Genomic DNA, 16,742 nt, shown 5'->3' with positions numbered 1-16,742 from the left:
TCAGAAAATCTTATTGGATAGTTTAATATTGGTCCCATTTAAAGAAACAGCATACTCAAGTCTCACTTCTAAGACTTTTGTTGCAGGCACGACTTAACTTTCCAGTCATATTGGCCTTTAACAAAGAGCCTAATGGCTCACATCAAACAGAAAGCTATAAAGGGCTCCAAAAATTACTAATGTAAAACCATTCTTACAGGAAAACCTGGATAATAAATGGTCTAATCTATATAAAAATGCAGAAAGGAGAGCCAGTTATAAACACATTAACCATCCACTTTTGTTCCTTAGAGCCAAAACTAAAGGAAGGGAATCTTCAAGTATTATAATTTCAATTGAATTCAAGAAACTTTAAAATAAAAGTGTTATGTTAGAATAACATTTAATATAACTGTTTTTACTTACTTAACAGTAAATTCATTACATTAAATTGATGTTATTTAATACTGACAATATATCATTTCACAATTTCTACACTTTTCATAATGTTCTTTGAAACAAACATGAAATCAATGTATCTCATTCAAACCAAAGATATTATCATTTTGTTGTATGCAGGATGAAATTACCCATGCATGACAAGTTCTTTTGTTTCTGACACTAACAGTCTAAAATTTCTCGCCATTTTTTTCGTTGATTCATTACAGATGTTGTTTAGTTGAATTTGTTTCTAAATTTCATGCGTGACAAAAACCATTTACTGGCAGCTTTAAAAATATAAACATGGCTGGTAATACTATCAGAGTAAATTTCATTTTAGCTACACAATCTATTTCAGCTTTCCCGTTTTGTAATTATCTCGGGATATTCTCCATTATCATCTTCTGAATGCGTCTAAATTCTCGGAGGATTAAACTTCTATGTTGGCCATGTATGTTTGATTTTTATCGGAGCATTGATTCTATTTTGATTGGATTAATGTGTAGATGGCCCACGGGGAAAAATTCTTTGATGTCGTAAAAAAGGAATGATCTACTCTATACACAGCTTTTCTCTGCAGACAATATTGATTTTTACTCTGTATATAAAATGAAATAGGGTGGAAATGATGGCTGCCAATTATAACCATGTACAAAATAATATTTTTCTGCCTCTTGCTACGAAAAATCAATTTCAACATAGCTCAATACACAGCATTATATGAAATTATTTCTGATAAAATGAAACTGTATTATTTCAATGGAACATACACAGCATTATATGAAATTGTTTCTGATAAAATGAAATTCTATTATTTCAATGGAAAAGACACAAGTCTGCCTAATAAAAAATCTCTGCAAGCTATCAGACTCTTTGTTAGGAGACTCCATAATATCAATATGTCATTTGTAAGTTTTCTTGCAAGTACAAAGACTTTATTTCATACAAGGATATATTGATGAAAGACTGAAAACTTCATAAAAGCAAACTGCCATTTGAAGGAAATAACTTCAGTATCATATAATTGAAATTGTTGGTAAGATCAATAATTCAGAAAAATATTTTTGAAAGATCTACATCTACAAAATGTTTATAAATTTCAGAGATTGTAACAAATATTTCAATATAATGCACATCTTTTAATGTCATAAAATGTTTTAAATTGCATTAAGTTTATACGTAACTTCTTTTCAAAGACATAACAATTTGTAAGATTGTAACGTTTCTGAACATTTCCACCACCAATCTTTTAAACTGTAGTATATCATTTATTTTGTAAATAGTCTTGTTTGCCAAACCTTAAACTTGACCCTGTAATTTCAGATCCCTTTTTAGGTCTTCTCCCTTAAAAAGGACATACATTTTGATTGACATTCTGGAGTTCCAGAAAGTGCTTCAGAAAATTACTTAACATGTTATTTAAATTTTTCGGAGGTTTTAACTAAAATATTCAAATTTTAAAAAGTGCATGTATTAAGAACATATCACCTTGGACTAAAACATTTATCTACTGGGCCTAGATATAAAAAAATCTTCCCAAAATATCAATTTTCATTATATCAAAATAAAATACCTATCAACTCGTCTGGAAATTAGCTGTATAAATTCTGTCACGAGTTGACGGCTACGAGACATTGGAACAAATAACGTAATTATGGATGACAAAGAATCTTGGATAATCAAATCATTCACCAAACTGCCACAGGGTGTACAATCATCAGGCTCAATAGTAAATCAATAAATATATACACAACAATAGAAAGACAAACTCATCTTCAAAATCATTATATCAAATATTGCATGCATTCACCGAGACAGCACAGATAGCTTCAATAAAAAAAAATTAAATCCACTAAATTGACATGACTCCAAGACAGTATAATAGTGAAAAAAATTATATATCTAATTCAATTCAGAGCATTTCAAAATTTAAAATTGCTCAGTTAAGGAAAACAAACTAAGCTGTTATCATTTCCCAGAAAAAGATATGTACTTCTTATTATGATCCAAATATGTATAGTAAAAAGCTAAGTCTTTTGACACTGAAAATTGTTCCAACTCAGAGCATGGAATATATAGAGGTAATTATGGGTTGAAATTTCCTTGACCAAGAATAATGTCATATTAAATATTTCAAAGTTCATCTACTCTAAGATAGATAAAAATAAATCAAAGTTACTTTGTTTAGTGGCAATTCATATAAAATTCCTAGCACCAAATATTACAAAGCTTACATATCACATTTTCAATGGAATGAATGCCCTGAGCACGAAAATATTGTAAAGCTTACATACAACCTTTTCTAAGTAATGCCCAGCCTTGAAAATGAATAAATTTTCCATACAACATTTTCCATGTTATGCCCAGCAGGTCGTAAAGCTTTAACAATAATCATACCAATGCACAGAAAAAAATATATTAAAGCTTGCATACCACCTTTTACTTCCAACAACAACAGAAAACCTTAAAGCTTAACTACCAAATTTTCCCTCCAATAGCTAAGCACAGAAAATCATATATCTTACATACCACATTTTCCAAAATATTTAACCGTAATGTTTCTCATCTGTTGAAATGCTGTTTTCCTCATTTCACAAGTGTTAGCGTAATCTCTATTATCATCACCACATACTGGTATACTCTCAATACTATCCCCGTAATTATCACAGCGGTCAGGAATCTTACATGTACTGTTTATACCGTTACTGGCAGGAACACAAATAGCCCCATAATGACAAGAAACTCCGTCACATGGGTCCTTTTTACCTTCAGGAAATTTGTAGCAACCTTCAGTATAGGGCACTTTGCTAAATAAAAGGCTCAGTGTGAAGAAAACAGCATAGAATTGTTGTAAATTCCTCATTCTCATACTCATATCAGAAACTATATACATTTTAGAATTTTAAAAACCTTTCAACATCAACCACCATATCTCCAATAATGTACAGAATCCTATGTTTTCCTCAAATTTCCCTGCCTGTCAATTCAGTTGGAATTAATTACCAAGTTTAAGTGCGATCTGTCAAGTCAATTTAAAGGAAAATCTTTCACATGAGTCTACTGGGGGCTGTGGATATGTAAACACGATGATCTGTAGAAATCTATAACAATAGTAGATATATCTCTCCAATGCTGTTATAATCCTCCCAGTAGGGGATGTATGTTACGGGCTTACCATTTGTTTTATGGATTTCCTCAACTCTTTAGTATTAATTCATTTCCAGATATTTTCTTCTTATATAGAACTAAGTTCTTAATTTGTTTCTAAATTCAAGTTAATTACAACTGTACACAATTTATCCAATCAAATAGATTTATTTTTGCATGTTATTCTGAGGTCTATTAACTTTTAACTAAAATCAAACTCGTAAGAATCCATGTAATTAAACTTTCATGTGGCTGATTTCTGATTTGCCGATGTTTCAACAATTCTTAGTTTTTGCTGAACGCATCTGATGCTTAAAACCATTGCAATAACTACATAATCAATATATTTCTGCACTTTGATGTAAAATCCTTCATGAACGCTGACGATTCTACCGTAATAACTATTAATCTGCTCCCGAAATGACAGCTTAATTCTAAATCAAAGCACCATTATGTAAAGCATTCATCTAACCCAGTATTTCATTGTGTAAATGTGTAAAACGAAACCCTGTGTTTTTTAAAGCGACGATTTGTTAATGGATAGGATCAGCTTCAAATTCACTTCATTATTAGAAGATTTTTCCGATGAAATGCATTGAAAATTCAATACATTTTGATCAAATCAATTCTAATCCATCTTTAATGGTGATCGCAGTCTGAGCTAATTAGAAAATAACACTCCAGTTTAGCCTGACAATGAATCAATGAAAGTTCTTCCTTTTCTGCGTAATCTCTCTTCAGGCAAACGTCTTGTACTAATTCTGGTATAAAACTGAACTTTGACTTTTCTTGGTCATTAATTCTACATTATCCCACTATTTTTCCCATAAGAGTAGTTTCTCTCCAGACGAATTCTTCCATTAGATTGTGTAAAAATACAATATATGACATGGTGCTTTGACGTTTCCCCTCGTCGGAAATCATAACCTAGGAACAATTATTTTATGGCTTTTATTCCGTGTTTTTATGGTATTGACATAAACCCTAATGGATATAGTCTGGCTGCCGTTAGATTGCTTTTACACCATGGAAAATTCCTCAATGCTTTAATGAATTTGTCAATGTTCCTTTTAACCAGAAGAATAACAATCTAGGATGTTTTGATTTTGTTACTGAAATCTTTGCAAAGTAGATGAAAATCTTTTCAGTCTTTGAATTACAATAAGTACAAATGGTAATGCCAGTCAAACTTTATAGGTAAATGATGCAAATATTACATTGCATTTTATAATTTTTTCCTTTAGTAAAGGATTTGATTTTTATCATTTTTAATTGATTTGAAAATCTTTCAGTTGCAAAAACTGATTATATCATATACACTGTATATATTTCCAAATTAATATATAACAGCAAGTGTGGACACATATAAATGTAGCTCTGTAAGAACTTGTGCCAGAAAGAAATACATATAGACTGAATCCAAAAGCAATCACTGACAATCAATATAAACAAAACTTTTGTAAAATCTCTCAATTATACACTGTTAACATCTATATGCAATTTTGATTTATAATGGAAATACATGTTCTTTTGTTCTTTAACATGTAAGCTATGACTAGGACACACATGCTACAACTCAAAACTATCACTGTAGTCAAAATATAAAATCATTCCTTTTCATTGAATCAAAAAAAAATTCCAACGTTCTATCTGATGTAAGAACAGAAAGAGTCAAACAATTACTAGACCTGCTTTAGCCTTCTGCAATGCAGATTAAAACTGAAATAATGACATTTGATAAAAGAGTAAATCAACAATTGGATATCACAAAAACCTTTTGTACATGTTTTCTTTCAAATTAAGTTTAGTGAAGGTTTAGGTTTGCTGAAGGTCTTTATGTATCAGAGAAATAAACTGAGATTTTAAACCAAGGTTTAATTTTGCTGAAGGTCTTTATGTATCAGAGAAATAAACTGAGATTTTAAACCAAGGTTTAAGTTTGCTGAAGGTCTTTATGTATCAGAGAAATAAACTGAGATTTTAAACCAAGGTTTAAGTTTGCTGAAGGTCTTTATGTATCAGAGAAATAAACTGAGATTTTAAACCAAGGTTTAAGTTTGCTGAAGGTCTTTATGTATCAGAGAAATAAACTGAGATTTTAAACCAAGGTTTAAGTTTGCTGAAGGTCTTTATGTATCAGAGAAATAAACTGAGATTTTAAACCAAGGTTTAAGTTTGCTGAAGGTCTTTATGTATCAGAGAAATAAACTGAGATTTTAAACCAAGGTTTAAGTTTGCTGAAGGTCTTTATGTATCAGAGAAATAAATTGAGATTTTAAACCCAAAGTCACAAAAGCAAGAACTGTGAGTCAAAGTCATCTTATTATGTTGGAGGTAATTAAACACATGTAAAGTTTTATTCATTGATTCATGTTTTACACCACTTTTATAAATTTGCTATTTTTTGTGGGTCAGTTTTTTATTGGTGGATGAGGCAGGTGTGTCTGGAAAGACCAAACACCTTTGGTAAGAAAGTTGACAATCTGAGTCAATTAAGATTGGATTCAAACACACTTGCTGCATGCAGGATATCAGACTCATAACCTCAGTGGTTATCTGCTAGTGACACAGTGATTGATCCAATTAGACCACTCAGCGACCCTTAATGTAAAGAAATGTAGGATATACTTCAATGATATATTAACTAAACAACACAAAGACCAAAAAGTAGTACAAGAGACTTCTGGATTTTTATGAAATTTTGTATGCATTTAGAGCTACTAGAGACGCATAATTCAAATTAAAAATAATTCCTTTTCTGGAACTTTTCAATGGAATTAATACATTTATAATTTAATATTTAGAAGCACTTCACCAACTCTCAATGTTTACTTCATAAAATACAGAAATTATTATAACTTCCTAGATTTAAGGATGCACACCATTAAAAATTTCTAGAATTCAACTTTTTTTCTTTACCTGATTTTTGTGTTATAAGACTGTAACAAAATAATTGATGAAGAAAAAATCATATGGTGGTGCACTTCTTTTTTTGCTACGGCCCTTTGAAAATACCCAATTTTAATGATTTTCAAATTTTTCATCGATTTTTACCTATTTTTGGGCTATTATCGTGAAAAATCATGTTCCACATTTAAACTTTTCTCATACTTTCCATAATGATGTAGTGAACCAATCTGAATAAATTTAACTTAAAAAAACAATACTACAGGTGGGTGTTAATATAAGAAAGTTTTATCATCATTTTGACCCTTTTTGTGTCAAATTGACCATGCTGTCAATTTTGTCAATTTGTGATTTTTCTAAGTTTTAAGAACAAAATGCATATTATTTCAATTTTTTTGTTATAAATGTTTGAAAAAAAAAATATCTAAGAAATTTGAAGAGACAGCTAGAGGCTCTAAAGAGCCTGTGTCGCTCACCTTGGTCTATGTGCATATTAAACAAAGGACACAGATGGATTCATGACAAAATTGTGTTTTGGTGATGGTGATGTGTTTGTAGATCTTACTTTACTGAACATTCTTGGTACTTACAATTTTCTCTATCTATAATAAACTTGGCCCTTTAGATACAGAGAAGAAAAAAAAATTAAATTTACAAAATTTGACAAATTAATGAAAATAAATTGACTATTTAGGGCAATAACTCTTTAAGGGGTCAATTGACCATTTTGAGCATGCTGACTTATTTTTAGATCTTAATTTGCTGAACATTATTGCTGTTTACAGTTTATATCTATCTATAATAGTATTCAAGATAATAACCAAAAACGACAAAATTTCTTTAAAAATTACCAATTCAGGGGCAGCAACCCAACAACCGGTTGTCAGATTCATCATAAAATTTCAGGGCAGATAGATCTTGACCTGATAAACAATTTTACTCAATCAGATTTGCTCTAAATGCTTTGGTTTCCGAGTTATAAGCCAAAATCTATATTTTACCCATATGTTCTATTTTTAGCCATGGCAGCCATCTTGGTTGGTTGGCAGGGTAACCGAACACATTTATTAGACTAAATACCCTAGTGTTGATTATGGCCAAGTTTGGTTAAATTTTGCCCAGTAGTTTCAGAGGAGAAGATTTTTGTAAAAGTTAACGACAACGACAGATATCGGACGACGGACGCCAAGTGATGGGAAAAACTGACTGCCTAAGAGGGGGCCCACTTCAGTCACGCTTCAATTTTTTTCCCAAAAAGGGGGGGGGGGGCTTGGCCCCCTGCCCCCCCTCCCCCACACACACACACACAAATCTGCCTCTAAATTACATCCATCAAACATTCATCTTTTTTTTTCATTTTTCTTAAAATACAATTTTCAAACAAACATTCTATCATTCACAAAGAAAAAGTGGACAAACAAAACCAACTAAGAATTCCTGTAAACACTTAAGTATCATTCTTCAAAGGAGAAGCATAAAATTGTTTATCAAATCATACAAATGTCTGTGATCAATATTGAATTTGAACCTTCCATCAATTCAATTTTTATAGAAAGCTTTTATGAAAAAAATGCTACAAATTATTGAAATAATAATAGCCCAAGAAAAACAGCATATGGTTTGTATACCAGAGTTTTTCTTCTGCAGTTATTCTGTAAATAGCTTCTCTAATCTAATAGTTGACAAAATTGTCTAGCTGGTAGAAAACACAGTCTAATTTGATTGGAATAATAAAACTGATACAAATCATCTTATCCAAAACATGGAAGTAATTGTTTTTTTCTTTCTCATTGATTATATTTACATTTAAACATATTAATAGTCACATATGTATGAACTTCTCAATGGCAGAGTGGTCTAAGTAGTTTATCTTCTGTGTCACTAGCCTGTCAACACTGAGGTTGTGAATTAGAACCAAGCATGTGGCAGATGAGATTGTTAATTGACGAGGGTTGTCTGTTCTCCTGCAATAGGTAGCTAATTCTCTCTGGGCACATATAGCTCCTCCACCAATTAAAACAAATGTCAAAAATATAATCAATAGAGCTGAAAGTTGGAGTATAATCATACCACATCTTCTTATTTATACTAACTAATATTCAATCAATATATAGAGCTGAAAGTGGCACAGAACACCAACAACAAACCAATCAATATATAAAGAGCTGAAAGTGGCATGGAACACCAACAACAAACCAATCAATATATAGAGCTGGTAGTGGCATGGAACACCAACAACAAACCAATCAATATATAGAGCTGAAAGTGTGATGGAACACCAACAACAAACCAATCAATATATAGAGCTGAAAGTGGCATGGAACACCAACAACCAACCAATCAATATATAGAGCTGGCAGTGGCATGGAACACCAACAACCAACCAATCAATATATAGAGCTGAAAGTGGCATGGAACCCAAACAACCAACCAATCAATATAAAGAGCTGAAAGTGGCATGGAACACCAACAACCAGCCAATCAATATATAGAGCTGGTAGTGGCATGAAAAAAAATCAACAACCAACCAATCAATATATAGAGCTGGTAGTGGCATGGAACACAAACAACAAACCAATCAATACATAGAGCTAAAAGTGTCAAGGAACACCAACTACAAACCAATCAATATATAGAGCTGGTAGTGGCATGGAACACCAACAACTAACCAATCAATACAGAGCTAAAAGTGGCATGGAACACCAACAACCAACCAATCAATATATAGAGCTGATAGTGGCATGGAACACCAACAACCAACCCACCAATATAAATATATAAGGAGCTAAAAGTAGCATGGAACACCAACAATAAACCAATCAATATATAAAGTTTAAAGTGACATGGAACACCAACAACAAACCAATCAATATATAGAGCTAAAAGTGGCATAAAACACCAACAACAAACCAATCAATATATAGAGTTAAAAGTGGCATGGAACACCAATCAATATATGGAGCTGAAAGTGGCATGGAACACCAAAAACCAACCAATCAATATATAGAGCTGAAAGTGACATGGAACATCAACAAACAACCAACCAATCAATACATATTTCTGAAATTGGGTTAAATAGCAACAATCAGTCATATATATGATCTTAAAATGTACTTATCCTATTCCTTATAAATTCTGTCATTTTTGTCTTGAGTGTGGATTTGCATTTAGGTAAGAGATGTCAATGCACATCTGCCTTGCTTAATAAGAACATCATGTGATTCCCTCTGTTAATTGCTCTTCATTTGTACATTCAAAATGGATTTATATTTTTTTAACCATGGAAAACTTATGTTGCAATTCATCAACACATACCAAGATATTATAAGTTACAACAGAAGTTTTCCTCAGATGAGTAATGTTTCACTTGTATTTCTAGTGATGATGGATTATTAGTCCCCATGGATATTAATTACAGTCACTTAGTCAGAGCTTCTGTAAAACTATGATTTATTATATAATTTTGATACATTTTCTGTTAGTTAATTTTCTAAAAACAGTATCATAAAATCATAAAAATATCAGCATTCCATATCATGTAACATATTTTTAAACTGTATTCTCAAATACTTTAATACTATCATATAGATCATAACCGTCATCCCTGTGTCAGATCTGAAGGCTCAGTGGTCTCCCTTAGATAAGAGAATGGAGTAATCCAATACTCAAGCTATCACTAGAGAATGTACCATATTTAAAATACATTGTTTATTAGTATAGTTTACCTCCTAGAATCTTTATGCATGTGTGGATCTATAAATATGACACCTCTTCAGGGAAAACTAATGGAATTATCTTTCATTTCAACCGCTATTTTAAAATTCTTTTGACAAAGTAATAAGATATACCTTCATAAATTTTTAATTCACACATTAGGCTTGCATCAATCTTCATAAATAATTCAGCTTAACTGTTCTTTTAACGAGAAAAATGAAATATTAGATGAAATAAACTTATGATAATGGGACATAACTCTGTAATCCTTCAATATAAATAAATAAAACTTATTGAATTGTCTCCCTTAGTATGATGCTATACCGTAATATGTATTGATTTTAAATAAATAGTAGTCAGTTATTAATTACATTAAGAAGTATGTTGCTGAAACTGATTAAATTCTTTAGATCTATATTGCTTGTTTAATATTATATGCATATTCAAGAAAAAAAATTACAATTTGCATTTGAAGTACAAAAGTTTTTTTACTACCGGGTACTCTGAAAACATATTTTTTTCTGCCTCTCTTTAGTTATCTTACCCTCAAGATACTTATCCTATTCCACAATTATTAGTCATATACTCCTAAAAGTGTTCATATTTACCCAATCAATTTCTTTAGATATTATTTTTTTGTAAATTGTGTATATCTAATCAAAAAATATCTTTCATTCCCTAAGAGGCTCTACATTATATATGATTTCAATGTATACAAGCAATTAATAAACCTATACACGATAGTCAATACTAGATGGCAGATTATAAATAATGCAATCTGTAAGCTATATAAACACACCTGTGAGTCAATTTTTGCTGACATTTTAGTCGTTTATGATATAAACCACCATCAGTACTGTAGAAAGCTATATAAACACACCGCCGTCAATATTTGCTGACATTTATAATATAAACCACGACCAGTGCAGTAGACAAACTGTATGATGTAACAGTACTTCATATTAATTAGTCTCATAGGACCCATTATCATATACCATACCAAAGATACTCAATTTATAAATGTCCAATAGTACCCTTATGTTTGATAAATCGTAGAATTTTCTCTCTATGGACTATAGATTATGTGTAATATCCTTATCAGGTCTTACTTGAACAGTAACATATTCCCCAAATACTGATTCAGACTTTATTATATTGTACTTTCTATAATAACATTGTGAGACTTGGTAAATTGGATAATTTATGTCATATAGATATAAATAATAAATAATGGGGTGGTATGATTGATGGCTATGGATACCCTTTCCATCATAGACCAAACTTATTAAATCTCCAGAAAACTTAAGGCAAACAACCCCAAAAGTCCAAATGACAGCCAAAAAATTCCTGACTCAATTGGTGGGATACTATCAGTACTTTAGTTTAAACATATTTATTTATAGTGGATTGGGAAACAAGTTTTGCAATTTATATTAATCCCTTTCCACTTTGCGGGTGCGAGTGCTGCCTAAATGTAGCGGCATTAGCCTACTCTTTTTCGAAATCTACAAGGGTGTCTTTAACGTGCAAGAGATATGGCTCTCTCTTTACACGGGTCAGCCATTTATCGTCCCCTTCCGACAGACTATCATCGTTTCTTCAAGACCATACTTTAATGTTAGAATATCATGATTCTTTTCCAGTGCAAGCTCTTGAGCTCAAATTGCTTATTCATGCATATACCAATCATCAAGGAACTGAGAATTCAAAATATGCAACAAAAGAAAAGTACCTTATGCTAAATATTGACCTTACAAAATCAGTAAGGGATGCTCAATATTGAACTTACCACATTCAATAAAACAGTTATCTTCCTGCATCCATGAGTCTCCACAGTAACGTCCACTAGGTGATGGTGCTGGATTCTTACAATCTCTAAACCTTCTTCTCTTCCCTGCTCCACAAGATACAGAACAGGGGGACCAGTCTCCCCATGCACTCCATCCTCCATGAACTGGTTCTACCAAAATATGTCAAAATTAAATAAATTCAAAAATGAATATTAGTATTGTTTGAATTGTAGATTGGTAAGTTAAACAAGCATTATGAGAGTATTGCATGGCAATACATAGTCCCCTACAAGTTAAAAATTCATTTTACTGGAACAAAATGCTAACTTGATCTTTAACTTTTCATGTTATAAACTATGTAACAAATATCAATTCAATATTTTCAAGCATGACACAAAAAAGTGTGGAACCTGATCATTTAAGTGAATTTTCAGAGATCAAGAACCATAACTCTGCAAAAAATCAACAGAACCAGAACAAAATTCCAACTTGATCTGTAACTTGTCATGATAAATCTATATACCAATCAGCAAATAAATAGCATTACCAAAAAAAATATGGACTGATTTTTTGAGTTCAAGGACTATAACTCTGCACAAAATCATAAGACCAATAAAACAATATATCAAATATCAATAAATATTTTCAAGCAAGAAGAAACAAGAATGTGTCCATAGTACATTGATGCCCCACTCGTACTATCATTTTCCATGTTTATAGTGGGCCATGAAATTGGGGTCCAAACTTTAATTTGGAATTAAAATTAGAAAGATCATATCATAGGGAACATGTGTGCTAAATTTCAAGTTGATGTGACTTCAACTTCATCAAAAACTACCTTGACCAGAAACTTTAACCAAAACTTTAACCTGAACTTCGCACTATCATTTTCTTAGTACAGTGGATTGTGAAATTGGGGTCAAAACTTTAATTTGGCATGAAAATTAAAAAGATCATACCATGGGGAACATGTGTATGAAGTTTCAAGTTGATTGGAATTCAACTTCATCAAAAACTACCTTGACCAAAAACTTTAGCCTGAAGCGGGACGAACAAATGGACAGACGAACGGACCAATGAACGAACTGACCTACAGACCAGAAAACATAATGCACCTCTACTATCATAGGTGGGGCATTAAAAAATGTCTGGAAAACTAATTTGTCAGACAGACAGACAGATAGACAGAACATCAGCATGTGAATGCAAAACATTGTTTCTAAGATAAAGAAATATTTGTTTTCTCCCCTAACATCCTTGTAACACAATTAGCCATTAAACATTAATACTTTTAAGATGTCATTTGAATGTAAAAAAGTTGGTCAAACAATCCAAATAAACTTGTTGCACTAAATTTAAGGTTTGTAATTAGAAAAGCAATATATATTATAAATGGTAATAGCCCTATATTATTTGGATTTGAGAAATATCTAGTTACTCTAGGGAAAATGTATTTGAATGTGTATACGTAGTATAGAGGAGATGTTGATTTATCTTTATATACAAAAAGTAAAACTTTGGGAAATTTAAGTATAACATGAGATATAAGTTTAAATGCACAAAACATAATGAATCCAGGTCAAATCTTTTAATTTTCAAAGCCATGATAAATGAGATCATTTAAAGAACATTTAAAACAGAACAATAAAGACTACATTTAAATATGCTGTACTGTTACACCACTGTCCGAGCTTAGGGGAGGGTTGGGATCCCCCTAACAAGTTTAACCCCACAACATTCTAGATGTATGTGCCTGCCCAAGTCAAGAGCCTGTAATTTAGAGGTTGTCGTTTGTTTTATGTGATCCATATTTGTTTTTCGTTTATTTTTTGTACATAAACTAGGCTTTTCTGTATTCAACAACTTAATAGTATGAACGTTAGTTTTCTTGTTTGAATTATTTTATATTTCGGGGCCTTTTATATCTGACTATGCAGTATGGGCTTTTCTCATTGGTGAAGGCCGTACAGTGAACTATAGTTGTTAATTTCTGTGTCATATGGTCTCTTTGTGGAGAGTTGTCTCATTGGCAATCAATATCAATAACACATCTTCTTTATTATATTCTATCAATGAACAATACCTTTTCCTTTACATTCACCAGGATGCTTGTTCTTGATTCTTCGCTGTTCCTTACAACTTGACCGTTCCAGATGACATTGTGTCCTGTAAGTCATACCATCATCCCCACATACAGGGGTGTGGCCGTTAGGACAGGGTAGGAGAGGACACCTACAGGCTGGACCATTGCTGACTTTGTCTATGTAACACTCTCCATAAAAGGCACAGAAATAGTTTCCACAGGAGGCTGAATGAAAAAAAAATCATGAATTATACTTTTTTCACTTATTGGCATTTATGAATATTTATCCAAAAATGAAACCTCTTAACAAATTCAAACTGAACTGAACGTAGCTGCATTTAAAACGTAACCTCACAACTAGCCAAGGTTTTTGATGTACAGCTGTTTCTTTAAAAAGTTTATTAGCAGCTGCACCAATGCACATTTCATGATCAGAAACTGCATAAAAACAAATTTAACACAATTTGATTATTGTTACAAACATTTGGTTTGGTATAATTGTCTGTGTTGACAGAAATTTAATCTTACAACAGGAATATCAAATCTTAATTGTGATTATGGGATTCACTTTTGTATTGTTTCAAATTTCTATATCTGTAGGCCTTTTATTCTATACATTACTGGATTTGTCCATACAGTATGTGACCTACATGTTGGAGTTTGTACAACTTTGGTCTCATGATGAATTAAGTTATCTCATTAGCTATTACATATCATAACCACATCTCATTATTTTCATGTTACACTTGGTATACCTTAATTTAAAAACTTATTACTAAAACTTCCCTAATATTCACTAAACTTCCAATTGTAAAAAATGTTTTGCAAAAAAAATTTAAATCTCGAAAATTCACTTAAAATTTTAAAAAAATGGCTTTATTTGAGGCCAAATATGAATATTTAATCATAGTGATAACATAACATTTAGGACATAGGTAAAGACCCTCACTTACATAACGCACCAATTTTTATGACATATTTATTCATTTAACAATAGAATTATTTGTTAAGTAAACCTCAGAAATATAAGCTCATATAGAATATATATATCATAACATCTTACAAGGGAAGAAATTCTATCCTTTACATGACTTAACTTACAATGAGGGAAATATTACGCTAAAATAGTAGTACTTTTTTTTAAATCGTGATAGACCAACGAAAGACCTTCCGTGACATATTATAGACGTTTTGAGATGTTTATATGATGGATTAGATTTCCTACTCATCGACTTATAAGATTCTCTGTTTACTGTAGGTTATTAAATCTATGGTCTCATTTAATACAGATAGTATTCTGGTCTAAATATGGCATTTTAATTATTCAAATGTTTAATGATGCAGTACCATTATATCTATATGAGTCACTTAAAAAATAACAGAATTTTGCACTGTAAATATATAGTCCGATATATGCCAAAAATTATTATAAGCTTCAAGTCTTACTATAAACATGATAAATGCCCATCAATGTTATTACATAATATATACTGCCATTTACATTTTTTCTATATATTTTAGAGAACATTCAATACAATTTCTTGTTCAATCTAACATATTTATTCCTGAGCCGGGGTAGGAGGGGTCCTGATCCCGAAATCCCAGGCTTTAAAACACCAGATCCCGAAATCCCAGGCTTAAAAACATGAAATCCTGAGGTCCTGAAATTTGAAAAAAGAATTCCCGGATCCCGAAAGGGTCAATCCCGAAATCCCAATGTTAAAAACACCCCATCCTGGAGTCCTGATAAAGGTCCTATCCCCACCTCATTCCTTCATCCAAATTATTTAGGAGATAACTGTATTATATTTTAAGCCCCAATGACTTCAATTGGTGATTTGATGGTCGCAAATTCAAAGTTTACGCGTGACATGTTATACATCTATAATTGCACATACATTTTTGTAGCATCAATTGTGAATTGATGCCATGAAATTGGTGACGTTATCCAATCAAAATGAACATTACAAACAAAGTTGCATTAGAATTAAATATAACCACTGTTGCTGTTAATGATCATGCTTAATAGAATACCTTGTTCACTTTAATCCTTTGAAATTAGACAGCACTACCACACAAGAGTAATGTTGTCTGAGTTTTACACTCTTAGAATGATAAAATGTTTTTAAATATTAAGAGGAGTAAACAGTCACCAATTTATGTTCAATTTATGTCTACTTTTTATCATCCTAAACATTATGAATTGTGAAGCAGCTAGATTATGTAACCATACAAGAACAGTCTCTACATTGATAGCTTTGGTAAATCAGGTTTCCAAACAGAATCAGAGACATATAATACTATTTATGTCTCCGACAGAATTAACCTTTTGAAAACCATTTTATTGGTTACATAAATTCAAATAAGTATAATCCTTTATGCAAATTATGGTGTTATTCAAAGGCAATAAATGTCTTTGTTTTCTGCTTTATAGCATTGTTGTGCAAGTCATTTAGGGTACCATACAAGATGAAGACTGCACATTTTTTTCCAATCCATTTATTCTAAATCAAATTTCTACTTTTAAAGACTTAAGAAAAGTTCTGGAATTTTATGATTTGAGAACTCAATTATTCTTAGAACCCATAGGCAAAAAAACATAATTAAAGGCTCTAAAAATGTCAAATTTGATCATTTCTATAACCCCTATCACACTAGGACTACATTTCTGCTATGACCTC

The 16,742-nt window shown here is 31.5% G+C and overlaps 1 protein-coding gene across 2 annotated transcripts in view; it reads right to left on the bottom strand.

Moving 5' to 3' along the window:
* LOC139499924 (agrin-like) overlaps positions 1 to 4,502 on the bottom strand; it is a 50,132-nt gene extending 45,630 nt beyond the window's left edge. For both annotated transcript variants that reach the window (XM_071288564.1, XM_071288565.1), the window contains exon 1: positions 2,950 to 4,502. In XM_071288564.1, coding sequence (XP_071144665.1) covers positions 2,950 to 3,313 — 364 coding nt within the window. In that variant the 5' untranslated portion in view covers positions 3,314 to 4,502. The remainder of the gene's footprint in view (positions 1 to 2,949) is intronic.
* Between the last annotated feature and the right edge of the window lie 12,240 nt (positions 4,503 to 16,742).

The sequence above is a fragment of the Mytilus edulis genome, chromosome 13 (genome assembly GCF_963676685.1).
Source record: "Mytilus edulis chromosome 13, xbMytEdul2.2, whole genome shotgun sequence".
NCBI classification, from domain to species: domain Eukaryota; kingdom Metazoa; phylum Mollusca; class Bivalvia; order Mytilida; family Mytilidae; genus Mytilus; species Mytilus edulis.
This window is presented reverse-complemented; position numbering and strand designations above follow the sequence as displayed.